General features: G+C 43.5%; 4 protein-coding genes across 6 annotated transcripts; 3 read left to right on the top strand and 1 right to left on the bottom strand.

Annotated features, from left to right (window-relative positions):
- Positions 1-4276: 4276 nt before the first annotated feature.
- LOC131287468 (NF-kappa-B-repressing factor-like) lies at positions 4277-5658 on the bottom strand. The gene is made up of 3 exons (XM_058316517.1): positions 5060-5658; positions 4616-4998; positions 4277-4544 (listed from the first exon to the last, which is right to left on the bottom strand). The coding sequence occupies exons 1-3, from the start codon at positions 5624-5626 to the stop codon at positions 4334-4336; spliced, it is 1161 nt and encodes a 386-aa protein (XP_058172500.1). The 5' UTR covers positions 5627-5658; the 3' UTR covers positions 4277-4333.
- Positions 5659-5968: 310 nt separating this feature from the next.
- Positions 5969-8373, top strand: LOC131289499 (heat shock protein 75 kDa, mitochondrial). 2 transcript variants are annotated; one of them, XM_058318775.1, is made up of 3 exons: positions 5969-6160; positions 6246-8070; positions 8146-8373. In XM_058318775.1, exons 1-3 carry the CDS (start codon positions 6040-6042, stop codon positions 8318-8320), a joined length of 2121 nt encoding a protein of 706 aa, XP_058174758.1. In that variant the 5' UTR covers positions 5969-6039; the 3' UTR covers positions 8321-8373. The 2 variants fall into 2 exon arrangements, with proteins under 2 accessions (XP_058174758.1, XP_058174757.1); XM_058318774.1 differs by having other exon boundaries at positions 6240-8070.
- A 2523-nt stretch (positions 8374-10896) lies between these two features.
- Positions 10897-16557, top strand: LOC131289249 (V-type proton ATPase 16 kDa proteolipid subunit c). Its single transcript, XM_058318465.1, has 3 exons — positions 10897-11083; positions 14863-15052; positions 15782-16557. The coding sequence occupies exons 1-3, from the start codon at positions 11005-11007 to the stop codon at positions 15984-15986; spliced, it is 474 nt and encodes a 157-aa protein (XP_058174448.1). The 5' UTR covers positions 10897-11004; the 3' UTR covers positions 15987-16557.
- Positions 16558-20766: 4209 nt separating this feature from the next.
- Positions 20767-25021, top strand: LOC131286244 (periodic tryptophan protein 2 homolog). 2 transcript variants are annotated; one of them, XM_058315174.1, is made up of 8 exons: positions 20767-20866; positions 20936-21048; positions 21122-21669; positions 21715-22966; positions 23715-23862; positions 23943-24342; positions 24416-24632; positions 24715-25021. In XM_058315174.1, the coding sequence occupies exons 1-8, from the start codon at positions 20849-20851 to the stop codon at positions 24956-24958; spliced, it is 2940 nt and encodes a 979-aa protein (XP_058171157.1). In that variant the 5' UTR covers positions 20767-20848; the 3' UTR covers positions 24959-25021. The 2 variants fall into 2 exon arrangements, with proteins under 2 accessions (XP_058171157.1, XP_058171156.1); XM_058315173.1 differs by having other exon boundaries at positions 21122-22966.
- The last annotated feature ends 1276 nt before the right edge of the window (positions 25022-26297 follow it).

The raw sequence follows: 26297 nt of genomic DNA, 5'->3' as shown, positions 1-26297 counted from the left end.
TGTTCATTGTTCTCAGTTTATATTGTTTAAACTATGTTTTATGTCGAATTTACAATTATTTATAAGTTTTCTTTCATTGTCCAATTTATTGTTTTTTTTTTCAGATTTAGTTCACTCCTACCGCTTCAGAAGGCAAACAAGTTTAAATCTCACCTGACATTGATGTATCTCAGGCTGGCAAATGTATCTGAATGTTCATTGACGGCTCTTGGTGGCATTAACTAAATTTCAATCTGCAATTTTAAAAAAGGCTGTATGTGTATGTTTGTGTGCATGTGTGCCAACTTTGCCAATACGGGAATAGGTTGCATGGGAATAGTAATGAGGGAAGGGGCAGTTCAATGAAATGATCAGCAGCATAGTGTATAAAGTCCGTGTAGGTGATACTAAGTGTAAGCATAATAATATCGGTGAGCTAGTTTATAGATGTGGGAAGAGACATTGTCAACCGTAGTTTAAATCGGAACACAATGATGAGCGAACAATTTTGGGCTAAAGAAATGGCCTTTGAGTGAAGCAAAGATGAGACGTGTAGAAACAAAAACACTTTATCTAAAATCGCTCTCTGTTTTGCACAGAGGATAGGTGTTGCGTTTTCTTTTTTATAGGAATGAAAGTAAAACAAAACCTCAGGGGTCGATTTAATGTTTATCCGATAAACTAATTCGTAACAATTTTCCTGAGTCTAATGTTTTACAGTCTCATATTTTCTCGCTACCAAATATGCATTCCTTTGCCGTTGTATCTTACCTATAAGTTTGTAGAGAAGGATAGTCAATAACAAAAAGATGGAATACAGAGATGATAAACGAAAATGAAGTCAGATCGAGATTCGCGTAAAAGCGAGGGCAAAATGAATACGAAACGGTTTCCAAACATCAGAATTCGCATGTTGCTTAATTCAAATGGAAGGAAAACGGGCTAAGCTCATAGGATGATCAATGATGGTGAAAGCGATAGAATGATGGAGTGTAAGAAAAACGCTGGTGGAGCAGTCGCATTGAAGGATGAAACGATAAGTAAAGAAGAAGATTTAGCTAAATAAATGGCGAGGAGATACGGACAACAACAAAAAAAGGCTACGGTCAAAGCTGGATTGAAACGTGCCTGCGTGGGGAAGAAAAAATATGGCGAGGGTGATGGCAGAAATCATTGAGGATTAAAGCTCGTGAAGACGTATGATTATTGACGTAAGTTGGCAGAAGACACAAAACATGAAAGAGAATACGCGAAGAGACATTCAAACGGACGAAGGCAAAGGATTCAAACGGACTAGAAGGCTAGGAAGGATAACCGATTGTAGACAGGCCAAAGATATATCACAACCGCACGGTTACCGTGTCGGTTGGTGAACTAGGAATAATTAGTTGGATTCAGTATGTATTCTTGTAGAGAGCTAGAACAAGGAAGAAAAGGATAGCTGGAAACGATTGCACAGAACCCAATTGTGTGAAGTTGGTTCAGCTTCCGATTGTGGTTGAGGAGAAGGAGATGAAAACAAAACCTTTACCTCACAGAGAAAGTGGGAGAAGAGATATGCAAGGAAAGAAGTTTAGCAAGTAGCTTATTCTATAACTTCATAAGCGTCGCTTGGTTGGATACCAGCAGAAAGCACGGCACAGGAAAATGCATTGGATGTTAGTGTTGGCAATGGTTTAGATGAAATTGTACATAGATAGAAAGCGTGGCTGTCTCTACGGGAGGAAAGCATAAGAACATGGCAACGTATTAACCGACCAATAGTTCAATCCACCTGCCTTTGTGCGATCTTTTCAAACAAATCACATGGATTTAACTATTAGCTGGAGTACATTAAAGTGTGTAGTAGATGTTATTCTGGTAAGGAAAGGAAAAAAAGCTTCAAACGTCAGAGAATTGCTAGGGAAAGTAATGTGAGTCGTACTACTGTAATTAGTAGGATTTGGAGGGGAGCTGAAAACGAACCCGCGAAATCATCATCATGACAAATGAAGAGAAGAAGGTAACAGCGTAGGTAACAGAGTAGGTAACAGAGTAGGCAACAGCGTTAAGCAAGCAGAGTTTAGTCTTACGTAGTCAAGTGTGTTTCATAAGATTGTAATACTCGCATCGGCATCTCGTACTGCTCAGTATCGCTTTTAATGTTTTTTTTTTTCATTTTTTGAAGTTTCATAATTTCTAAAAACATGCTTTTTCCGATAGAAAAACTAGTTTTGTTCGGTAAGGTTTTAAAGCTGTATCGTTACGGTATTATTTATCGATGAACAAACATACACGAGAAAGGAAGGGATGAGAGGCGTTGGAAATAAAACGGACCAGGAAAGTTAATTACGAACCTTCAGGATATACACAAACACCAGCAGGACAATGGTGAACCTAAAAAGATGAAAAAAAAATTCAAAAGAAAAGGTACTAAACATCACACAGTTCAGGTTTAGGGTAGATTTAATGATTGATAATGGTAACAAAAAAACAGCAACAAATAAAAACAGTCGAAAGCAACTTAACACACATAATTCACAGCATTATATATTCAGGCAGGACTATGAAAACAGAATCAACAACTGATACAAGTAGAAAGGACAAGGAAATCGATTCCGATTGAAGAGTAGAGAATATTTTTCAGAAACAAAAAACCAGAAAGAAACCAGAAAGTGCACCTACAACAAATTTGAGTCTCAAGGTTGGTGGTTTAGGGAGATGTAACACTGAATGAGCGAAATGAAAAAATATGAAAACAAACAAACGTAACATAAAAACCGATCGAAATAGTTTTGAAATGGTAAACAAGAAACAAAAATAAAACTACCTCATTAATGTTTAGAAAAAACGCTCCGGACAACGGGAAAGCGTAGGCGCAAAATCCGATTGTCGAAATGTTTTGAAGAAAAATATAAGGACAGCAAGCAAATCGAAACCGAAATTCAATAAGAAACAGGAGTTACAGCCGGCCCCCTTGTTTGAGCGAAAAGAATCCACAAATCTACAATAGTACCGAAAGTGCAGAGCAGCAGAGGAATCAAATTGCGGAATACGAATAACAGAAACGGAAAATTTAATTTAAAAAATGAACAGCTCATTTTTATTAACTCTACAGTTTTTCGTAATTTGTTTTTATCGTTCATTTTGTTACTGTATCAGATTTTTAGACACGCATTTGTATAAAATTTGGAAAAATGACGTACTTCGCAAGGGATACATGACCACGTATTATACGATGGTCGAATAATCTAGGTGTTTTAACCAATTTCCAAAATAAAACAGAAAAACTCTAGCCTCAAAGAATCCAAAATAATATCTAAAAAAAATCCCCATGACTCGGACTTTGTGCAGTTTCTCTCTTCCTAACCTTCTATAGATCAGCTTTAGATGGATCTTTATTTTCCCTTCGGCAACCCTTTAACGAGCTTTGGAATCGTGTTAACCTCCATTAGGGAAAATCGCTTCTGTCTCATTTTGTTTGAAAGACTTCCTTAGAGTCACCTTTCCATCATTTCACCCATTACAGTGGTTACTTTTTGAGGCGATAATAAAACAAAAGAAACAATTTATATCACAAAACGGGAGTATTGAAAACGAACAATTTAAAAATTAATGAAACCCTTATAACTAAGCCAAAAACAGGCACGTACGAGTCTTACAGCTAATTAGAACGGTTATCGGTATGAATGTACTATCAAGAAAGCATTATAAAAAAAATCAACTTAATCCTGCAGCGTAAAGGAGGTATACATATTTTGGTAGAAACGTTATAAGAATATCAAACACAATTGAATTGAACAAGGAACAATGCATAGAAGTAGAAGGAAAGTATGAATTTCAGAAATGCAATATACAACAAACTAAAACAAACTGAACGTATGACGATACACGCCGATGAAACAATTGCGCAAACAATGGAAACATACACACAAACAAACAACACTAAACGCAACACAAGCAGACCGGCTGTGCAGAACACGCCTGAGGGGAAACTGGCTGCCACCAACCGAGGACTGGACTACTAGCAGGGAAAACCGAAAGAATCCTACAATTAACAAAAACACATACACACGCGATGCATAGGAAAGGGAAGAAGTAAACGGAACAAGATGCTTATTAGAGTATAAACAGGAGAAAAAAGAAATCATTAAAAGACCCGAATCGTAATGACCGACAGAACGAACAAGATAACACATTGTATCAGTATGTTTAAACGATATGAAATTATTGAAAATATATTACCGATATGAGACAGTAAATGTAATCGTGATGAATAAGTCAAGTGGTTTTTCTCCTTCTTTTGATGATTGTAAATAGAAAAGTTTGAATTTCATTTCTGTATTTTCGTAAGACTAGCCTACTTGGTACAAATTCATGTTTTCTCCTTTTTAGGTTTGATTATTACGACCTTGTCCTCCTCAGGGATACCAGCAGCAGGCGGTATAACGACGTACTTCGCACACAGGTCGGAATGTCCCTTCATGACACCCTCCTTGATCTGTTTGATAGTGAGCGGCCTGCTTACGACCAGCCTCTTCTTTTGGCCAACCATCCGCGGAACCAGTTTCAACGATTCGGCATAGCTGCGAGAGAGAAAGGAAAGTGTAATCGTTAGTGATCGTTTTGGGTCGGCTTGTGTATCAAGTACACTTACGCTTTCAACTTGACCACCTGGTGCTTGGTGAACTGTGTGCTGAAAACCAGATCGTACAGTGCGTTCACCCCGGCGTACTGTTTCATCATCATGTAGAACGCTTCGAGCGGGATCTTAACCTTCTCCGACCGGTCGCCGTTCGGTGCGTCCTTGGTGGCGTTTTCCGTGCCCAGTCCCGATTTGCCCTTGCGCTGCTTGGCCGCGATCGGTTCGATGATACCATCCTCGTTGGCACCGAGTGCTCCACCGCTCCAGCCCTGCTTTTGCAACATCTTGAAGCCGATGTTTTCCTCCTGGATAGCCTCCGGGCCACGCTGGTTCTTCGGTGGATTCGGTGGTCGTGCATGGAAAATCTTCCTCCGTGTGTGAAAATCTTTGACGCGCTGTAAAACATTGTATAAATTTAACGAAAACCAAACAAACAGAACAAGAGTATTTGCCTACCTTCACGGTGTAGCAGTAGTAGCGAATAATCTGTACGAGCTTGTCGCGCGCCTCCGAATGGGCTTCCGCTTTCTCGCCGACTGCTTGGCAAATCTCCTTCGTGTTGACGAGAAAGCGAAACACTTTCGTCTGTTCGTTGTAGTCCGGCTCCAGCAGCATGCCGGCCTCTTCGAAACTAAGCTTCAGTGTCATCTGATCCTCGTTATAAACGTAGGCGATCAGCGGTCGGATCAGGTTTTGCAATCGCTGGGACAACTGCGGATCGGGAACGTCCGTCGGGATCGGCTCGACAACGGGCAGCTTAGGCCCTGTCTGCTCCGGTGTTGTCTCCTCCACTTCCGAATCATCCTCCTCGTCAGTGTCCTCCGTTTTCGGGGAAATAAACACAATCGGCAAACGGGGGGTATTTATACGGTCGGTTCCATTTTCCTTCTTCTTCGATGCCGCTGTTGCTGCTGCTTGCTTTTCGCTAACCACTTTTGGCTTCTCTTTCTTCTTCAAAACACTTTTAGTTTGTTTAGGCTTAATTTTCTTTATTTTTACAAAGTTTTTCTGTACTTTAGCCATTTCCTTGCCGGGCAATGCACCGCATGCACGTGTATTTTGTTTATGTTTGGAAAACAATATCCTGGGTAGGCCGGTTGACAGTTCAGAAAGTGACAAAATGTTCTTGTAATGAAAGTCAGGTCGCGTGGATGACCGCCGTCATAAAAGTACTGAAAATGGTATGAAAATTATACAAAAACCTCATTTAAGCTTAAAAAACTAAAAGGATTCATTGTCTGAACATAAAATATTGATTTAAGTTGCTTTTAATGTATACTCAAAGGTAAACAATTTGTTGTTAGAATGTCAAAATATTCTCTCCCGCAAAGTCAATCTTTCTTCGAAGGGCGGTGTGGTGTTTTTTTACAAATCCGCGTGCAGGCTAATCTGCAATCTCTGGTTAACTATTGTTTACCGTCTGTGTGTGGAACAAAATGAGCATTGTAAACGGGTTCTTTCGGGTGCAGAAGTTAATGCGCCCATCGGTTACCCTAGCCCGGTGCTTACTTCCTGCTACCGGCCATCTTTCGCATCGGACGATAAGCACACCGCCCGGTAAGCATTCCCGAATGTCCTGGAAAGTTATGCAACAGGGTCGCGGAATAGTTGTGGTTGATTATGAATATTTTTTAAGGTCTAGGCGTCGGTCATCCGCGATGGAACACATCGGTAAATCGGTCGCTTAGCACGAAGGTGGCCGAGGAGGGCTACCACTCGATCATCCGTGACGGAGAAAAGGGTGTCGGATCGAGTGATAAGCACGAGTTCCAGGCGGAAACGCGCATGCTACTAGACATCGTTGCACGGTCCCTGTACTCCGACAAGGAAGTGTTTGTCCGCGAGCTTGTTTCGAACGCTAGCGATGCGCTGGAAAAGTTCCGCTTTCTCGTGCAATCGTCACCGGAAGGGGCCAGCGAGTATGCCGAGTGCGACCGGGCGCTAGAGATACACATCGGCACCAACAAGCAGGATCGACAGCTGACACTCCAGGACACGGGTATCGGTATGACAAGGGAGGAACTGATCGCCAACCTGGGAACGATCGCGCGCTCCGGCTCGAAGCACTTCATCGAGCAGCTCAAGGAAAGCGGTCGTGGATCGCAGGAGAACGTGCAGAACATCATCGGCCAGTTCGGTGTCGGATTCTACTCCGCGTTTATGGTGGCCGACCGGGTTGATGTGTACACGCGCTCGGCTCGCACCGGTTCCCCCGGGTTGAAGTGGTCATCCGATGGGTCCGGTACGTTCGAAATTCAGGAAGCGGAAGGAGTGGCCATAGGGACGAAGATTGTGATTCACCTGAAGGCGGACTGCCGGGAGTTCGCGGATGAGGATCGAATCCGGGAGGTAATCCGGCGGTACAGCAACTTCGTCGGTAGTCCCATCTTCCTGAACGGCAAGCAGGCGAATCAGATACAACCGATCTGGCTGATGGAACCGAAGCAGGTCACTCCCGAGCAGCACAACGAATTCTACCGGTTCGTAGGCAACACGTTCGACACACCACGTTTTACGCTGCACTACAAAACCGACGTACCGTTGAGTATCCGCGCGTTGCTTTACTTCCCCGAGGGTAAACCGGGACTGTTCGAGATGTCACGGGACGCGGACGGTGGTGTGGCACTCTACACGCGCAAGGTACTGATCCAGTCGAAGACGGAAAACCTGCTGCCCAAGTGGCTTCGTTTTCTCAAGGGTGTCGTCGATTCGGAGGACATTCCGCTTAATCTGAGTCGTGAATTGCTGCAGAACAGTTCGCTCATCCGCAAGCTGCGTATTGCGCTGACGAATCGTACGCTGCGCTTTTTGCACGATCGTTCCCAGAAGGAACCGGAAAGCTACGACAAGTTCTACCGGGACTATGGACTGTTCCTCAAGGAGGGTATCGTGACCAGCCAGGAGCAGCAGGAAAAGGAGGAGATCGCCAAATTGCTACGGTTCGAGACGAGTCGCGAGCCAAACCGGACCGTTTCGTTACCCGAGTACTGCCAGGGCCAGGCGGAAGGACAAAAGGACATCTACTACTTAGCCGCACCGAACCGAACCCTCGCCGAAGCATCCCCGTACTACGAGTCACTCAAGAAGCGCGGCATCGAGGTGCTTTTCTGCTACGAGGCGTACGATGAGCTGGTTCTGATGCAGCTCGGCATGTTCCTCGGGAAGAATCTCATCTCGGTCGAGAAGGAAATGCGTCGTTCGGATGCGACCTCCACCGCCGACCAGGATGGACTGCTCGAGGGTTCGCTGCTGAAGACTCAGATCGACGAATTGCTGCCCTGGATTAAGCAGAGGCTCGCCGGCAAGGTGTCGAACGTCAAGACAACCGGCAAGCTCGATTCGCACCCGTGCGTAGTAACGGTCGAGGAGATGGCCGCCGCACGGCACTTCATCAAAACGCAAAGCCATAACATGAGCGAAGAGAATCGCTACGCACTTCTACAACCTCAGTTTGAAATCAATCCTAAGTAAGTTTCCACCAGCCGCCGGTACGTTTAAATATTACCAACATTTAATATAAACATTTCATGTACCTTTTCCAGACATCCAATTATCAAAAAGCTACACAAACTGACGACCAGCGATCCGGAGCTAGCAGAACTGCTGGCAAATCAACTCTTCTCCAACGCCATGGTCGGGGCCGGTTTAGTCGACGACCCGCGGATGCTGTTGACCAGCATGAACGATTTGCTCCAGAAGGTACTTGACAAGCACTAAAAAGGCACGCATGGGGCGGTATGCCGGACTGTTGTTTGGTTTGTTTCTTATTTTCCTTTCTACTTCTAAGCTAGGCGATATCGGATAAATAAATTAGGAATGTTTAACGCTGAACAGACGTCGGTGGGAGATGCAGTGGAATTTATTGAGAAAAAGATCCATTTACATATATCGGTGTAAGAAAGATGGGTTCGCAAAAAATTTGCAGCATTCTGTTTGGGCCTAAAATCGTGATCAGTTACGCCAAAACATTGATATGCGATAATGGTTGGAATTTAAACATAAGTCAACTCTGTGGGTAAAACTCTGGCTTAGTTTAGGCAGATAAGATTAGAATTACAGTATACAGTGTTGCTCATAAGGAAAAGCTGAATTTTGTGTTGGTTTAACATTTTCCCTCGGAATTCAATATTTTGGGATCCAAAGTCGTCTTTAAAATTGATCGTAAAAGTATGCAACCTTGTCATTTCACTTCACAAGCTTCAACATCATTCATGTGCATGCACATGTGAGTTCTTTTTCTACGCTTCTGGACAAGGCTATGTCGTTTCACAAAAATCTTCATAATTGGGTCAACTTTTGCATTAGTAATTCATCTAAATGTAATCTGATAAAAGCATATTTTTGGAAACGATAAATAACAATTAAGGATTTTACATCGAGATCAATTGATCTGAGCATTGATTCACGATGTCGATGGCCGGAGTTACACATAGCGTGAAGAAAATGAAAAATAAAAACATTTTTTATATGAACTCTGTCGCTCCTCGTGAATGCTAATGTGTGTGGAAGTAGAACGGCAACGCGTGTGACTGCTGATAAGAGCTCATCATTGCCTCGAATATCTTCCCTCGAGTATACGTCGAGGGTTTTGATAATGATAATTTTGTTTTCAAAAGCCTTGACCAACGTACTTTCCACTCACAAATGATTTGCGGAATATTTTCCGCTTCTTGTTTTATTTGATACCATTTCAAATTTTACTCATTTATCATTTTTCGATTAATTTGCGTTTATGATGAGATTCGATTATTGCTTTCTGATATTTTGTTTCATTGTAGACTTTACTGTAATTGGAGTTATATTTTATGCAATTCTTAGGCATTCAAATGAATGTACTTTTTCTTTTTACCGATAAACTTTTCCCGCAGAACAATGCATCACATGCAGTGGTTACATATTGCTGTTATCTTTTTGCTATCTGCAGATCCGTAACGTAACGTAGCCAACTGTAGATGCTAATCCATATATCTTTCAAACGGCATGCTGGGCCGGGAACGCCCTCCAACGGATCACATGGTGATTGTGGCGCTAGTTTGTATTAACTTTCTTATCTAATGGGTGTATTTATCATTTACAGACGGAATCCATCTTAAAGTAGGGTAAGAAGCACATAAAAAAGGGTCTATATTAATAAATCAACTTATCAAGTTTTCTGAAAACGTTTTCATGAGTGAAACTGTAGTAGATTGTTGGCAATCAATGTGATAAAGGTTCTTTAAAATATCACAACCAAAACAATAAAGGCTTTAATTGTCTTCACAAACAGAAGAAAAAAATAAAACGATAGCTGTATCTAATCATGCACCAAAAGCGCTGCACGGGTCATATGACGCCAAAGTCAACAGCAAAAGTGTTCTACGTAATCGCATCACACTTTGGGGGGAATCTACCGGCCGTCACATGGACAGCTGGAACGCTACGAGCGGTGGGAGCTTCCGTTTCGGGCTCCAAACGTAATCTTTCCGACCATGAGGTGGGGATGACTTGGTCGCCGGTCGAATCTATCTCTTGATAGTGGTCAAAACGTGGGAGTGATGGAAAGAAGGGGTACGCTGGACGGCCTCCATTGTGGATTGAGAAATGGGAAGGGAGGTGGTGGTCACCGGGCATTATATTCTGAACTGACGAAAGTTCCGCAACATGTGAGCAGCGATCTTCACCGATATCTCCGTGAAACATGCTAATGAAAGGTGGTTTGTACATCACATTACTACATTGTATCTGTGAAGGAAAAAATAGCTGATATAGAGCGAGTTTATGTGGAGTATGAATATGAGCCAGTTATTGAATATAATACACCATATTTCATACATCTCAATGCTCTGACCAGGCAAATGATGCTGAATCGAAAATATGCAAAAAAGTTGGGTCGGGTATGATTGTTTAGAAATTCACTATTCACAACGATGGGTCATAAAAGTATGCTCTTGCTTTAAAAAAATGCACTGAAGTGTCACTTATTGCCATTTATTAATTATCTGTTCATTTAAAAGGTTTTTCGTAAAGAAGAAAAAGCTCATTTTCATGTGTTCAATTTGTATGTAGCGAATGTTTGTTTCAAAAATGCGCCGTCCTTATTCACACTGTGCGGTTTCTTGAAAAGAAAGTCGCTTATAAAAAATAGCATGCGTTTGAATTCAGCTTGCGGTTATATTAACCGGTATAACCGGTTCAAAATCCCCGTGCGAGTGAACGGGAAAACGATACGTCTAGAGCGAGAGGGACTGACAGCCTGCTAGACGATACATATTTTTCGAACGCTGACCAATCCGCACATCAGTTTTGTACCGTGAGTGTGTCGAGTCAGTCGTGTGTCCAAGACCGTCTCCTCTTCTGCCGTTGGAACAGTTATCGTTCGGAGAAAGCTTGACCGCCCCCCAAAAAAACACCACACATCAAAAATGGCACTGCCGGAAGAGAATCCCGTGTACTCGCCCTTCTTCGGAGTGATGGGCGCTGCGGCTGCTATCATTTTCAGCGGTAAGAAAAGTTGTCCTCCCCAACACACGGTGCTGCCAGGCCCTATACAGCCCTGCTAAGATTTCCTCCCCGACACACACGCACATCTGCGAAAAGGGTTCGAAAAGAAGCCGTTTTTCCACACCATCGTAACGGAATTTCTCGGAATTCGCCGTAAAATGATTGCCCCCATGGCGTATTTTTGCTGAAAATGCGTAATCTCCTTGTTCGCCGTCATTTTCTGCCGTTCGGAACACCATCATCGTCATGTGAGCACCTCTTCGTGTCCCCGTGGTTTAGTGTGTGTATGTGTGTGTGTGTGTGGTTGGTGCGTTTCGCCTGTGTGTATGTGTATCAGCGCGCAAGTGCCCTCGTGACCACTTTTCGCTTTTCGGTTTTTTTCTCAATTTACGCGAATCTCATGTTAAGGCGCGGATCTGAAGAAGTTTCTTTGGCGAATAATGCGAATGCAGCGACCAAGCATCCTAATATTTCGTCAGCATCACTGGAAAACCCCACTTCGAAATGGAGGATAAAATTTCTGCCCGAAACTAATCTGGATGGATTCAACATATTGTGATAAAATCCTAACCACCATTGTCTACCTTGTTCCACCCGCAGTAGGAAAACTCGGTGTTTTGCGTTTGCAGACGGAGGTTTCGCATCGCTAATGATGATGAATTTCTTGCATTGTGACCGAAAACAGCACTTAGCAAGGCGGAAAGGTTGCAACGATTACAATGGCTTGTCAACGTGCGTAGGAAGGAAAATGCACTTGAAGCAAGTGCGTATGGAAAAGGAGCAACCACTTCTACCGGGAGTCGCAAAAGATAGCAGAAGGAAGAGAGGCAGAGAGTTTCTAGAGATTCCGAATTGCAAGTGTGGCAAGTAAAATGGCAAAAAATATAAGGCAGGACGACATAAGCGAGCGAGAGCGATGCGGAAAACACTATTCTTTTTTTTTTATATCGAAGGTGCGCTTTTGCTTCTGCTGCTGGAGATTTGATGCTTGATTATTATTGATTTTGGTGCCAAGGACTACTGCGATGTAGCCTGCGAGAGAAGGAAAGCTGCTTAAAAACCCCTCATTCACACACACGCATACGAGCATGCTCAGCATGGATGTTGGCGATCCTTATGCTTCCTTGAAAAAGTTTCATTAATAATGTAAACTTTGCATGCTTTTTGAAGAGAAAACAGTACTACAAAAGGATCAAAAGTGTTTAAATGTTACGTCTTATCGTAGTAGAGCAAACATAACTTCATTGTGAACACTTATCACGCGACGTGCTTGGAATTTGATGACCACATGACCCAAGAAATGTCTGCCACAGATGAGGCTCCCGTGGTAGCTTTTAACATGTGTGACCGGGACATTTATTCGTCGCAATCCCTTTCACCGATCATTTAAGGCTTTACTTTCAATATTTGCACCGACATTTATGCGGTCGATGGAAAAATAGCACCATTAAGTGTAATTTTCTGTCACATGATCCATCACTGGAGCCACATGAGCACATCTTTTCTCTACCCCCACACAATGCGATAGCACTAAACGTTTAGTGTTAAATGTTTTAGTTAGGATTTTGTACAAAATAATTTGCTTTACTATTAAGGTTTTGCTAATGCTGAGAGAGGATCCCAGAATCAGACAATTTGTGTAGGACGATGGTTATCGATTTTTCTCTCAATGAAATGATGTGCCTCACTTCGTAATGTAGTAACTCTATCGATGTTAATCTTTGATATGGACAGCATATCTTTCTTTGCACGTATAATAAGCATAAGCGAAAATCTTTCTGGTCTATTTTCCGATTTTGGAAGGAATAAAGGTTGGCCGGCGAGACGGTTGTCCGGCAGTAGGTCATGTGACGTCATAGGGTTCGATTGTCTTTTGCGATGCTGTAGTAAGGTGTTTGTATTTATGTTGGAATTTTACCCTCATTCTTTTCGGGTAATCCCGAAGAATTGAAGAAGCGTGAGTAACCCAAATCATCCCATTAGCAGATAAATACCATTTCTTACTGTTTCGACGAGGTGTCGCCAAGGGTTGTTCCGCGAATCACAATTACCTGCTGTCACATGAGAATGATCGGTCTGATGAAACGTCAAGCATGATGAGCAGAAACGCGCAGAAGTATTTTTTGAAATGCAACACCCTTGTTTCGTTGTATCGCAATACCAACTGTGTTTTTACCATGTTTTAAAACATTCTTCCATATTTTGTGCTCTAAAAAAGCGAAACATATTTGCCCCGCTGCTTGGTTGCTTCAAACTATGATTCAGCAGCCTTTTGGAGCCACACTTACATGATTCAGAAACATGGCCTGCTGGTATGTGTATTTCATCTTCCAGCAAGCGAACGCAAACATGCACAATACTCCATTTCTTATCTGTTCTCTCAACGTTTCCACGCCACAATTGACGGCCGTGTTCTCGCTCGGAAGTCATATGACCGCGATACGACGAACTTCGTCGCGTTCGCCGTCGATTTGCTGCCATTGATGATCATGTGAACGAACCGCGAACGGAACCGAACGAACGAACCCCAATTATACCACCTGTATCATCAATGACAACGCAATAGAAGTCGCGTGCACACCAGCACCAGCAAACCCATCAAGCATTTGCCGATAGTTCGCGAACCACCATGAAAACCTTTGCATTCGTGATAGTCATTTACACCAGGAGAACCATTCGCGAGGAACGATTGTTTTCGGTCTCACCTGGGGGAGCAGTGTATAGTACAGAGGCGCCCTATTGGCATTGCACTTCTACTACGGCGATCCTCACGTGATCCGTGTGCAACCCACACCACAGAACCACCTAGCGAACGTCACAGTCGCGAGCCCGCGACTTTCCGCGACGATTGTATTGTGCGCTGGAAATCAAAGTATTTTGAAGCGGCGAAGCAAATTTCGTCATGTGATCCCCCTCCCGCCCTGGCTCCGGGCACTCGACGATGTATGATCGATCTGGAAGTCAGGTAGTCATGGAATAGTTATCTCAAGTTGTTCGATTTTGTAACGCCATTTCATTCGCTGTCATATCAACTCAATTCCTCCTGATAGGCTAGAGATATATAAACTCCTTTTAAACGTCGACAACGTCATTTTTAAATGACATGGGTATTTTCATTTGGACGAGTTTGAACCATTATCTCTTTCAACGCCACAGGAGTCACAAATAATAGCAGCAACAAGTTTTCACTTTCATTTTTTTTAATTTTAAAATACTTGTACTTTTTATTACTCCAGAGATATTTGGATGTACCAGAGACATCACACCCCGAGGGAGAAACACATCGTGTTATCTATGAGTCGAGACGCTATTTTAGCAGGTTGCGAAATAGTTGATCGTTAAATTCAGAGGGATTTTAGTTACATTTATAACTGACGAAATCGTAATTCTTCCAAATTTAAACTACCTTTCAAGCGACCCGTACAAACAATTCATTATGAAACTATTAATGAGGAGAAAAATCTTGTAAAACAAATGGTTGTGTTCTAATGAAAACGAGGAACCCCATTGCATTTACATACGGTACAGTATTGCAAGCTGTTAACATATGTTTGTTGCTTTCCTCTCAAACACAACATCCTCTGGCGATTCTCTTATCACTAGTTCGTTGGCCCATATATGCTCCCTGTCACAGCTCCCTGTCTGATTTGTCTTTCACCACGTCAGCCCACGAAGATTTCTGCTGCTCTTCAGTTGCGAAAACAATACTTTCTTACAATCCTGACTTGTAAATCACTAGTTTTACTTATACTTATTACTCCATTTGATCTTATCCACAGCTCTCGGTGCTGCCTATGGAACGGCAAAGTCCGGTACCGGTATTGCCGCCATGTCGGTGATGCGTCCTGAGCTGATCATGAAGTCCATCATTCCCGTTGTCATGGCGGGTATCATTGCCATCTACGGTCTGGTCGTCGCTGTCCTCATCGCCGGTTCCCTGGATGAGCCGCTGAAGTACCCGCTGTACAAGTAAGTATTACGTTGTAAATATCATTCGTATCTCGTATCGTTCAATAATGATTCATAGGGAGGACTCCTGTAGGTCTGTTGTTGCGCAACATCACGGTCCTATCTAAATTCGTTTCTGCCCCAAATTTGCAATAGAATGGGTTGAAAGCATATTTTCAAGAGCATCCAAATATAACCAATGTGTAGGGGGGGTCATGCTTGCCACTTCTGGGGGCCCCACCTGCTTGCTGCTGCTGGATTTGTGTGGGTGATTAGTGTTGTCCATTGGGAAGAGAAGATACTTTGACGCGCTTGCTTCCAGAAATGTCCTTTTCGGTTGTTTGAGGGAGAACAAGTAAAAGGAAGCAGCGGCTGAAATGAGAGCATGCAAAATCGCTACGGAAAGAAAATGCGCTCCCCGGTATCTCGTGGGCGATATGAGTGTGCGCATTATTGACTGACTCTGGTTTTTTTTTGTGGGAGAGGCCAGAAATTTGTTCCTAGTTTATATGCCTTTTGAGTTGTCGAAACTTTCATTTAAAATTTGTTCAGGAAAAGAAAATGAACATTTTGTAGATCTTCAACAGATCGAAAAACATGCTAAATTAACATATTATTTGTGATACATAAAATATTACAATTACAACTGTTGAAATATGTGTAAAGATTTTTTTTCCCAAGCTTTTATAATTCAATTTTGTCAAACAACATATGTTTTAACACGCTTCTCTCTCTCTGTGTGTTTTGCAGGGGCTTCATCCATCTCGGTGCTGGTCTGGCCGTCGGTTTCTCGGGCTTGGCAGCTGGTTTCGCCATCGGTATCGTCGGTGACGCCGGTGTCCGTGGTACCGCCCAGCAGCCCCGACTGTTCGTCGGTATGATTCTGATCCTCATTTTCGCCGAAGTGTTGGGTCTGTACGGTCTGATCGTCGCCATCTACCTGTACACGAAATAAGCAAGCATCGTCGATGCTTTCCGCCCCCCCGACGCTGGTGCCACCCGGCGGGTGTCGCTGGATTTTGCGGCCTCTAGTAACATCAAAAGACCGGCTAACGTAATTAGAGAGGGAAAGAGAGAGAGTAAAACAACGTACTGCAAAGAACAGCGGAATTATTGCATCAAGTCTTGGAATGTAACCTTCATCAACCACCGAAAAACCGGAATAGGCAGTAAACATTCCGGAGCACACGTCGTGTTGTATACCAGCTGGAAAATGGGGCTTCGCAACATCGGATCAACAACCCCGACGTTGAAGACGTTGCAGATATAAACTCAGACACTACGCGCGTGTGTGGCAGCAATTTTGACGCACACACACACGAGAAACAACATCATCACACGGCGGCTAGTGCTTCTGGGCGTAAGAGAAGAGATCTTGAACATAACTTACATCCTTAGGGTAAACAAAAAGGCAGAAAAACAAAACAACAACATCGTAACATGTGGAACAAAGCGGTGGAGGGATTTTTGTGGGTCCCTCAGGCAGCAAGGTCCAATAATATACATCTTTGTCTCGTTATACACCATCACGAGTCGTCGACCACGAGTTTGTTGTTGCCCGGTTTTGTCCGTTGGTTGTCAAAATGGGATAAAGTTAGCATAATCCCCTTCCCCCCCTCCTGAAATTCCGGAAGTTCAGCAAAAGACTATTTGTATTTATGTAAAATAACGTGTATTTAATTGTAAACTTAATTTATGTACATGTAAATTTTCCACACCAACACACCCCCCCGAACACACGCACCCACAAACACCCTTAATGCACACATACACACCCGTAGAGAGAAAATCTAGAACTAGTAAGTGAAAACCGCAAACAATCGCAGGACATTCCGTTAGTATTGAAAAGAGGAGAGCAAGGGTTTTCCTTCTCATATAGATTCTAGTGGAATGCACAGTCGTGTGGTAGTTTTTCTGCACTGGAGAACTGCGTTGGGATAGATATCTTCAATTCCCATCAGTCTCGTTTGAAGAAAGTATCGGTTTTTATTGTTAGTTACTGCTTCCTATCTCATTGCCAGCGTGCCTCTTTGGGCACTGGTGGTTACGGTAGTGTGTGTTTGAGTGTGTATGGTGAAGCGTAGTGTTTCCGGTGTTGGGTTAAACCAAGCGAAAAGGGAATGTCTTTTTGGAGTCTGTGATAAAAGCTTCCATCACGCGAATCCATCATCACACAGCGACGACGTACGTCATTTGCACAGACGGTAGATGAAAACACATGAATGAAAATAGCACACAAAAGCAGGAGAAAAAAGAGCAAAAGGTACACACATATGCAATCTTGGGAGACACAAAACTCACCACCAAAACCGATCATCAAGAATAAAAAACCTCCTTGTGCTGGTAAATAACAAGGCGCGTTTAATGTTTTTGTTCCGGTATCCCTTGATACAAGTTTCCGTTTCAACCTCTTTTGCCCATATCCAATCGAGCGGCAAAATATGTCGAAGGAAGTATTAGAAGAAGGTCTTTTGCTGACACGTTCTGGGCGCGGGGGCGACCAATCAGGCATCGGAGACAACGAAAAACGCGGAAAACGAAAAGAAAACTATTATTGAGCTTTCAACAGCGAGCTGTACCGCTCAGAAAAACAAAATACATAACGTAAAGGGAAAAATAGAAGGGAGGACTATCTAGAAGGCTAAAGGACTAAACAACCAACCAACCTATCCTTGCCCAACTTTAGAGGAACCTATAGACAACGGAAGGGAAAATCAATCACACAACCAACACATAACAATCACATGCGTTCGTTACACATTAATGTAATATTATCGATCATTATCATCATCGTGGGGAGAGTGGAAGTAGAAAAACCAACAAGAAACACCGAGAGACGATAAACAACTATAATTAATTTAAGGGAGAGATGAACAACAAAACAGCAGAATATAAAAGAAAGGAAGATAAAAACCGATTTAACATCAAACATTCGGTTCTAGGGCGCCCCAGTGTGTGAAGATGTAGAGCAACTAACAGCCTGTTGTTCTGGTATTACATTTCTCTTCCGGGGCGCCTGTACACACTGTATGGCAGAAGGAAAAGCTAGACTTAACTAGACTGGGTTGAACGAGCATTTTTTTTTCACCACAAACCTTTGCCGACACCCGTCAGATTTCCGTCAGATGGTGGAGTCTGGCTGTGGGCCATTTGCAGAAAATCAGCAATGTCTCGGAAAATAAGGAAAACCAAGAGGAGAGAGAAGACACAAAACACACACACAAGCAATTACAATGTATGATAACAAATTACCATCGCTCGTTATCATACGGAGTTTTGCAGAAAGGCAGACAGAGGGTTATATCTTGGCAGAAAGGACACACGGATTGTTTCCCTTCCTTAACAGGGAGGCAAAAGCTAACCGTAGTCACTTTCTTGGGTCACAAAGAAGAAGATCAAGCAATTGTAAATTGTACATAAACAGAAAGTGACCATCCCGGACCAGTAGCGAAGATCATCTAGAAGGCCGGAAATTGAAGATAGATTGAGAGAGAGAGAGAGAGGAAGAAAGAGAGACACACACACCGATACAAAACGATACAAAACAAAACATTCAAAGATCAGACTATCCGTGCTTTGTGCCGCTCCTTGTTATCATCCAACATCCACCCACTTTTTTTCCACCCATACGCAAAGAGGGTAGGAGGAGGGCAGGCGCGGAGAAAGCGAGAGGGAAGCAATCGCTAGTTTTATGGAGGATATTGGTCCTAGGTAAGGGGGGGAGCGGTGAGAAAGAGCGGACGTAGCATAAGTAATGGCAAAATTGAATCCTCCACTCTTGGGAGCTCGCTCCTGTTTGGGTATGTGGTCTCTTCCGGGCGTCTAGATGCTGTGACGAACGGAAGTGGATCACGGAGGATTTAATTTTCCCTTGCATTGGTCCCATCCAACGCGCAAACAACAACACCACCCCGCATCCTTTCGAGAAAAGATCATTCCGGCACTAGTATCTCTCTTTGGCTGCGTTTGCCATTTTCCCATCTCGGTCTTGTCGTCGCACACCCCGACCACCTGGACGCTGGAAATTAGTTAATGGTTAGTAGTTAAACGAATATGCCAGCGAAAAGAAAACCGCATCCCGTTTGGCGACGACAGCGAACTACCATCATATTCGCGTACCACAGTAGAAAGGGATGTCGAATCCCCGAAAAGGGGTTTGTAAAAGCACGAAACGGAAACGTGTATTTAGATTGGTACTGTTTCGAGAAAAAAAATCCGCGTTTTTTGTTGTGAAAGTGGAAGCTTTAAGCAGGAAACAAAACGACAACGGAGAGAAAAGATTCTGCTACTAGTGCGTAATCTATCTACACACAAAAACACACGCAAATACCTACTACCTTACCGATACCATTAAATTACTTTTAACTGATAAGTTTAAAAAGGAGCAACAAACCGTTAGACACAAGTTCTGAAAGTAAGAAGGAGAGTAGAGAGAGAGAGAGAAACAAACAAAACATCAGCATTAAATCTACCCGACCCTTTCAGAGGTACGAAACAACAAAAAAAAACAACACTTCTAGAAATATGAAAGGGAAGGGAATAACCAAAAGAAAATCTACCGAAAACAAAATGACAAACGCGAACATCATGGAAGAGCAAGGGGAGAGAGAGAGAGACGAACAGGGAGAAGTAATAAATCAATGAAAAAATGTGAAAAAATAAAAAGGGAAAACAGAAGAAATGGATCTGATTCTTTTTGACTTATTTTTCAATGAGTGTGCGAAATGAATTGTGAAAGAAACTAATTTATCATTTTATGGCTGAAAAACCATGCCCAAACTCAGACTTAGTAAGCATAGCGTTTTGGACCTGGACTAAATACCAAAACATATTTATCACGAATTCAATTTTATTAGTTAAAAAGGTGCACTTATCTACGAAATGGTAGTGTATAAGTTTCACATTTAACATTGCGGAATAGTAAAGTAAGTAAGAATGAAGTAAGAATTGAACTATTATTGTGTAGTGAAGTTACTTGATGAAGTTACAGAGATTTTCAGATGATATCATAACAGCAGCAGCATTATTTCTAACTGCAGCACATGCTATTCCAACTGCATCAGGTCCGGTTGAATCCGGTTTAAATCCGGTTGAATCCGGTTGAATCCAGTTGAATCCGGTTTGAACCCGGTTGAATTCGGTTTGAATCGGGTTGAGTTCCAGTTGAATCCGGTTGATTACGGTTTAACCCAGTTGAACTCGGTTGAATCCGGTTGTAGCGCCTAAAGTTAGATAGCTAGGTAAGGTAGGTTTGAATAATTAATTATGGCATAGATAAGGTAGGTGTAAATTATGATACGGTTATGTTTTAGTGTTAGCATTAGTATAGGTAGGAGTAGGATTATTAAGATTAGGAATAGGGATAAGGACGGCCACTATAAATAAGGCGTTCTGATACGGAACGGCCTTTTTCAACTTTTTTGCTTTTATCGAAGTTATCAGTTGGAACATCATGTGCTACAACTAGAAACAATGCTGCTGCTGTTATGATATCATCTGAAAATCCCTGTATATGACGTAAGAAATCTAAAAGACGAATTATGGCAAGTATAAAACAGATCATCAAATCTCGGCGCTGAGCTCTAGTGAAGCTGTGACCATCACCCAAGCCAGACGACACCAAGAAAAAAAACCATAAACACACGTGCGTCTGCTGTCACAACAATGAGAACTGTCAAAATGTTCGCCGCATTGGTTTCCACGCGGATCAAGCATGTTTATGAATGTTCGGGGCGCAATATCATAGCCGGGAAAATAGCTACGTAAATGTGTTGTTAGATTCAGTTCGACCGTCTCAAAGGGGTAAAGTTATACGCCATGAAGTTCGCCTACAAGGTAAGTGTTATCCCCGGCGGAGCAGTGTACGAACTTTGGTTTAATTCCTATCCATGTTTCGAATTGTAGTTTAGCAACCTGCTCGGGGCGGTGTACCGAAAGGGAAATCTGTTATTCACCCCGGATGGCTACTCGGTGATAAGTCCCGTTGGGAATCGGATTACGATATTCGATTTGAAAAAGTGAGAAATAATGACAACCGAATGAGTGTTGCAACGATGGTGTAAATGTTTTCTTATTTTCCCTTCTGTGTAGCAACAAGTCCAACACGTTGAGCATCGAAAGCCAATATAACTACACCGCGATCGAGCTTTCGCCGAACGGATGTCTCCTCGTGGTGGTGAACGAGATCGGTGAGGCGCAAATGATCAGCATGATCTCGCAGACGACCATCCACCGGTACAAATTCCGCGGCGAAGTCAAGTGGTTGCGCTTCAGCCCGAACGGTCAGTATCTGGCGGCGTGCGTGGAATCGGTGGTACTGGTGTTCCTGGCTCCCGGCGAAGCATCCGGTTCGTACGGTTCATTCGTTGTGCACCGGGCGTTCGAAGTGAGCAACGACGAGACGGTGTTCCTAGATTGGGCACCCGATTCGCGCGTGCTTGCCATCGGCTCGCGGGACAACACGGTGCGCTTGCAGAACGTCACCTGGCTGCAGACGTTTCGTCCGTTTGTGCTCGGTGGACACCGCGAGCCGATCGTTGGGTGTTTTTTCGAGGCGAAAACGCTCGACGTTAACACGATCAGCAAAGACGGTCAGTTGATTCTGTGGGAGTGTGGAATGACTCTCAGTGGCCTGGACTGTACGCGTGAGGAATTGGAAAGGAAAAAACGCACGCCTACCGAAGGTGGTGAGGAATGGGAAGGAGTTGTAGCCCACGACGAGCCGGTGCCCGAAAAGAAAAAACGCACGTCCTCCGAAGGCAGTGAGGAGGAGGATGAGGAAGAGAATTTTGGCATCGAAAAAGACTACGAAAGAAGTGGCGGCACGGAGCATGAAATGGAACGACTGGTGGACTGTGAAGCGGAAGAGCGGGATAAGCAGGGAAAGTTGATCGTGCAGCAAAAACGGCACCCGTTCTACTACAAGCGTCTCGCACGTCACTTCCTCGCGGACGATGTACGCAAGGAGAACCGGAATGCGACAGTCACGGCAGCGACGTACCATCAGCAGATGCGTATGCTCGTCGTGGCCTTCTCCACCGGATCGTTCTTTCTGTACGAGCTGCCGGATGTGAACATGATCCACTCGCTGAGTATCTCCGAGGCGAGCATCTGCTCGGTGAGTTTCAACAATACCGGCGACTGGCTGGCCCTCGGTGTGTCTCAGCTGGGCCAGCTGCTCGTTTGGGAGTGGCAGAGCGAACAATACATCATGAAGCAGCAGGAACACGCACAGGGCATGTGCTGCGTGTCGTACGCGCCCGATGGCCATCAGCTGGTGACCGGCGGGCAGGACGGTAAGGTAAAGCTGTGGAACATTGCGAACGGCTTCTGTATCGTGACGTTCAGCGAGCACACGTCACCGGTGATGGCGGTCGAGTTCAGCCGGAACAAAAAGTTCCTCGTGAGCGCCTCGCTCGATGGCACGGTTCGGGCGTACGACGTCGTGCGGTATCGAAACTTCCGCACGTTCACCTCGCTCGAACCGGCCCAGTTCGGGTCGGTTGCGATCGATTACTCGGGCGAGCTGGTGGCCGCCGGCGGTCAGGACGTGTTCGAGATCTACCTCTGGTCGATGAAGCTCGGCCGGCTGCTGGAGGTTCTGAGCGGTCACGAGGCGCCTGTAGTGTCGCTGGCGTTCGCCCCGGTCGCTTCGTCGTCGGCGTTGGTATCAGGGTCGTGGGATCAAACGATACGCATCTGGGACTGTCTGGAGGTGTCGAGCTCGCAGGAGGCGGTATCGGTTGCGTCGGATGCGCTGTGCGTCGCGTTCAAGCCGGACGGTGAGGAAGTCGCCGTTTCAACACTGAATGGAACCATTATGGTGTTTCACGCTAAATCGGCCAACCAGGTGGCATCGATCGAAGGGCGGAATGATATGGAGGGAAGCGTTTCGCAGATCGATCTTAACACGGCCAAAAAGAACCTGCTCGCAAGGTAAGAAATACCTTTTGTGTGTTTACTAGCTTACTTACCCGGTTACACGGGCTGCACTGTGCATTTTCTAAGGTTTTCTAAGCTTCAGTTGGGAAGAAATTTACATTTGGTTAGCCATTAGTATCAAAACTGTCCCATAGTCAACTTTAAAATTAAAGTGGCCCGAAAAACTCTACCAAATGTTTCCTTCTGTTTCCACGTAGAGTCCAACGGAGTGAGCTCTGGATTGTGTTTTGGTTGTTTTGTGCGTCTGGTGGAAGAAGGATAGCTTATATTACGCTAAAACTAAGAAAGAAGGAGTTATCTGAAATGCAACTTTTATTTTACGTCGTAGATTTTTTTCTGCTTTCTATTTTGAGCGTGCTTCGAACTACTTGAAGCACAAAGTGTTCAGGAAACATCCAACAAAGCGTCCAGGAGAACTAACCAATTTGCAATGAAATTTGCTAGGGATTATTGATTTTATTAATCAATCTGGTTCATTAAATTTCAATCTAGTTACTTGTGGGGGAACATTTGCTATTTGAATTGATCATTTTCGTAAAAGTTCAATTTTAGATAGATTTGAATCTGGTTGAGGCAAAATTCACCCCCATTCACACCTAAGGAAGCATCAGCATCAAAGAAAGACTATAAAATTGTTTGAAATTAATAAAAATTAGAATTTTTAAATTTATTGTTCGAGTAAACTCTCCATAAACCATGAATCTTACTAACGATGTACCCTTCTTCTGGTGGAAAATTTTAGAGCTTTCACATCGATCTGTTACTCGGCGGATGGCGAGTGTTTGCTAGCCGGTGGTAGATCGAAGTACGTGTGCATCTACAACGTGAAGGAGGCGATCTTGCTGAAAAAGTTCCAAATCACACAGAACCGCAGCTTGGATGGAATGGATGTAAGTAACGGCGGACAAAAAGAGAACACGCTAGACGAGAAACGGTTGCATTTTTCTCACATTCCTTTTATTTTTCGTAGGAATATATGAATCGTCGCAATTTGACAGAATTCGGCAACATGGCACTGGTGGAAGAGCGCGAGGAGCTGGAGGGCGGGAATGTGGCGATAAAGTTGCCGGGTGTCCAAAAGGGCGAAATGGCGGCGCGTAACGTGAAACCGGAGGTGAGGGTGGATGCCGTCCGCTTCTCACCCTCGGGTCAATCGTGGGCCGCCGTCTCGACCGAGGGTCTTCTGGTGTACGCCCTGCACAAAGGCATCGTGTTCGATCCGTACCAGCTGTCGACGGAGGTAACCCCGAAGGCAACGCGCCAGCTGCTCCGGAAGGAGAAGAACTACGGCGGGGCGCTGCTGATGGCACTGAAGCTCAACGAGGCCAGTCTCATACAGGAGGTGCTCGAGAATGTGCCCTACGAGGACAGTGAGTGAAACCGTTGACATTCCTCAAGTCCAAGCCTTTTGCATTTTCCTTTTTTTTCGTCTCGATCTTTCAGTCGAGTTGGTTATCCAATCGCTACCGGATCAGTTCGCACTTCGTACGCTGCAGTTCGTGGCGAAAACCGTCGGTGGCACCCGGCACATTGAGTTTTATCTGCGCTGGTCCAACCTGCTTTTGACACGACTCGGAAACGTCGACGATCTCCTCGATACCCAGACGCTCGTAACACTGCATCAGAACATTAACCGAAAGTATGACCAGCTGAACAAGATGTGAGTATTAAAAGTTGTGTTCGTCTATCCAACAATTTATTTTATTTTAAAACATATGTTGTTTTCTTTCTAATTTACGTAGATGCGATTTCAACAAGTACACGCTGAAAGTGTTGTCAAATCTTTCCCGTACGAGTACAAAGCAATTAAAAAAATACGATGAAGGTAGCGATGAAGAAAAGAATGGGAATGATAACGGACCGCCCTCGGATGACGAGGACGAACAGAACCTGATGCTGATGAACGACACTAACGAACGTCGAAGGCAACTTGCAGAAAGCGAAAGTGATTCTGATGATGCTAATCAGATCGAGGACGACAACTAGAAGGATGAAGGGGGATAAAACACGTAGGTAAGAGAATGGGAAATATTCCCAGGATAAAATTTCGTTACGTACAATAAAATAATAACATTGTACTGGAAACGATCACCGTCGATTGCAATGAAAGAAAACTAATCATGGTGGTCGCTGTTCCCTTGAATTTGGTAAGAGAGTTTTATAGAACGTTTCTTTCAAACTTTACAACAAATTAACACAACTAACCGACACACTGCAATCGATCGTTTTGTTTTTTGCTTTAATATTTCTGCACTAGGTGTTTCGATTTTTCTCTTCTGCCCTCACTTCTTTAACCTTCAACATTTTTTCGCATTTTCAATCCTTCCACTTTTACTCGGTTAGTTTTATTTGAGTTTCACATTAAATCCTCCTGGCCATCCATAACGAATTTCAACGATCTGGAAATGATATTTGATTGATGTTGCTTGTGGTGCGAAGCCACTGGGAAGTGGATGCAGTATCGGCCGATGATCATTTCATAAAAGTAACGAAAGAGCTGTCGTTAAAAAATTGGACCAAACAGGGAAGAAATAGAATTTTGATTATAATGTAAAAATGCAGAACCAAAACCTGCAACTGCAATACAATAATAAGCCTCTTCTAACCATCGTCATCCTTCGTCTGCTAATCGGGTTTTCAAATTCAGTTGTATCTACAACTGCCTTACGCTATATTCAGTTATTTTAGTAGCACATTTGCATGTTTTGCAGCATCTTTTCTCTTATCTGAAGCTCTGACTCTAGTGTCTTTTTGTTCTTGGTTAGTTATTTAATTAAACAATTATTTACACTACAGTTTTATTCAGCACCAGCGATAAATGGCACGCCGTCGTGAGGCAGAGTCAGAGCGCAGCTGCGTTTTTGGGTTTGGTGCATGTGTCATGTTATGTTTCTCTTGGTTTATTCCAACCTTAAATTCCCTTTCCCTTTCTGTTTTTTTTCTATTGAGTTTTTCCTTTCTTGTTTTGCTTAAAACGATTCCATGTTCAATGTGCACCTGTTTTAATTTGGTGTATCCGATGTAAGAGAGGGTGTGTTAAGCCCTTTTTAAACGGTAGTAAATTTCGCTTAATGCAAACTGCGTTTTATGAAAGTTGCTAATGCTTTAAATGTACTTTCCTTTCTCATCTTCTGATAACAATCGCCAAAATAATCGATGTTGAAGTCAAGATCAACTCGTTATCATCGACTCGTTTGGGTGTTGAAATGTGTTCGAATAATAATTTTTCTTTTGTGTTCTGTTGCCTTGAAACCTCTTGCCATCAGCTAATGAATCGTTTCGGTTTTATCATCTAGGTCTCGATTTTTTTTGCCAAAAAACATAC

Source organism: Anopheles ziemanni, chromosome 3, assembly GCF_943734765.1.
Source record: "Anopheles ziemanni chromosome 3, idAnoZiCoDA_A2_x.2, whole genome shotgun sequence".
NCBI lineage: Eukaryota > Metazoa > Arthropoda > Insecta > Diptera > Culicidae > Anopheles > Anopheles ziemanni.
The sequence above is the reverse complement of the archived record's forward strand: the minus strand, read 5'-3'. Positions and strand labels throughout refer to the sequence as shown.

What these genes read in the sequence shown, in the direction of transcription:
- LOC131287468 (XM_058316517.1), bottom strand. Translation starts at nt 5,626, where the DNA reads ATGGCTAAAGTACAGAAAAACTTTGTAAAAATAAAGAAAATTAAGCCT. An exon ending in ACTACTGCTACACCGTGAAG is followed by an intron (nt 4,999 to 5,059) that starts GTAGGCAAATAC and finishes AATGTTTTACAG; the next exon opens with CGCGTCAAAGATTTTCACAC. An exon ending in CAGGTGGTCAAGTTGAAAGC is followed by an intron (nt 4,545 to 4,615) that starts GTAAGTGTACTT and finishes TCTCTCTCGCAG; the next exon opens with CTATGCCGAATCGTTGAAAC.
- LOC131289499 (XM_058318774.1), top strand. Translation starts at nt 6,040, where the DNA reads ATGAGCATTGTAAACGGGTTCTTTCGGGTGCAGAAGTTAATGCGCCCA. An exon ending in GACGATAAGCACACCGCCCG is followed by an intron (nt 6,161 to 6,239) that starts GTAAGCATTCCC and finishes ATATTTTTTAAG; the next exon opens with GTCTAGGCGTCGGTCATCCG. An exon ending in CAGTTTGAAATCAATCCTAA is followed by an intron (nt 8,071 to 8,145) that starts GTAAGTTTCCAC and finishes TACCTTTTCCAG; the next exon opens with ACATCCAATTATCAAAAAGC.
- LOC131289249 (XM_058318465.1), top strand. Translation starts at nt 11,005, where the DNA reads ATGGCACTGCCGGAAGAGAATCCCGTGTACTCGCCCTTCTTCGGAGTG. An exon ending in GGCTGCTATCATTTTCAGCG is followed by an intron (nt 11,084 to 14,862) that starts GTAAGAAAAGTT and finishes TCTTATCCACAG; the next exon opens with CTCTCGGTGCTGCCTATGGA. An exon ending in CTGAAGTACCCGCTGTACAA is followed by an intron (nt 15,053 to 15,781) that starts GTAAGTATTACG and finishes TGTGTTTTGCAG; the next exon opens with GGGCTTCATCCATCTCGGTG.
- LOC131286244 (XM_058315173.1), top strand. An exon ending in GCAGCTTGGATGGAATGGAT is followed by an intron (nt 23,863 to 23,942) that starts GTAAGTAACGGC and finishes TATTTTTCGTAG; the next exon opens with GAATATATGAATCGTCGCAA. An exon ending in TATGACCAGCTGAACAAGAT is followed by an intron (nt 24,633 to 24,714) that starts GTGAGTATTAAA and finishes TAATTTACGTAG; the next exon opens with ATGCGATTTCAACAAGTACA.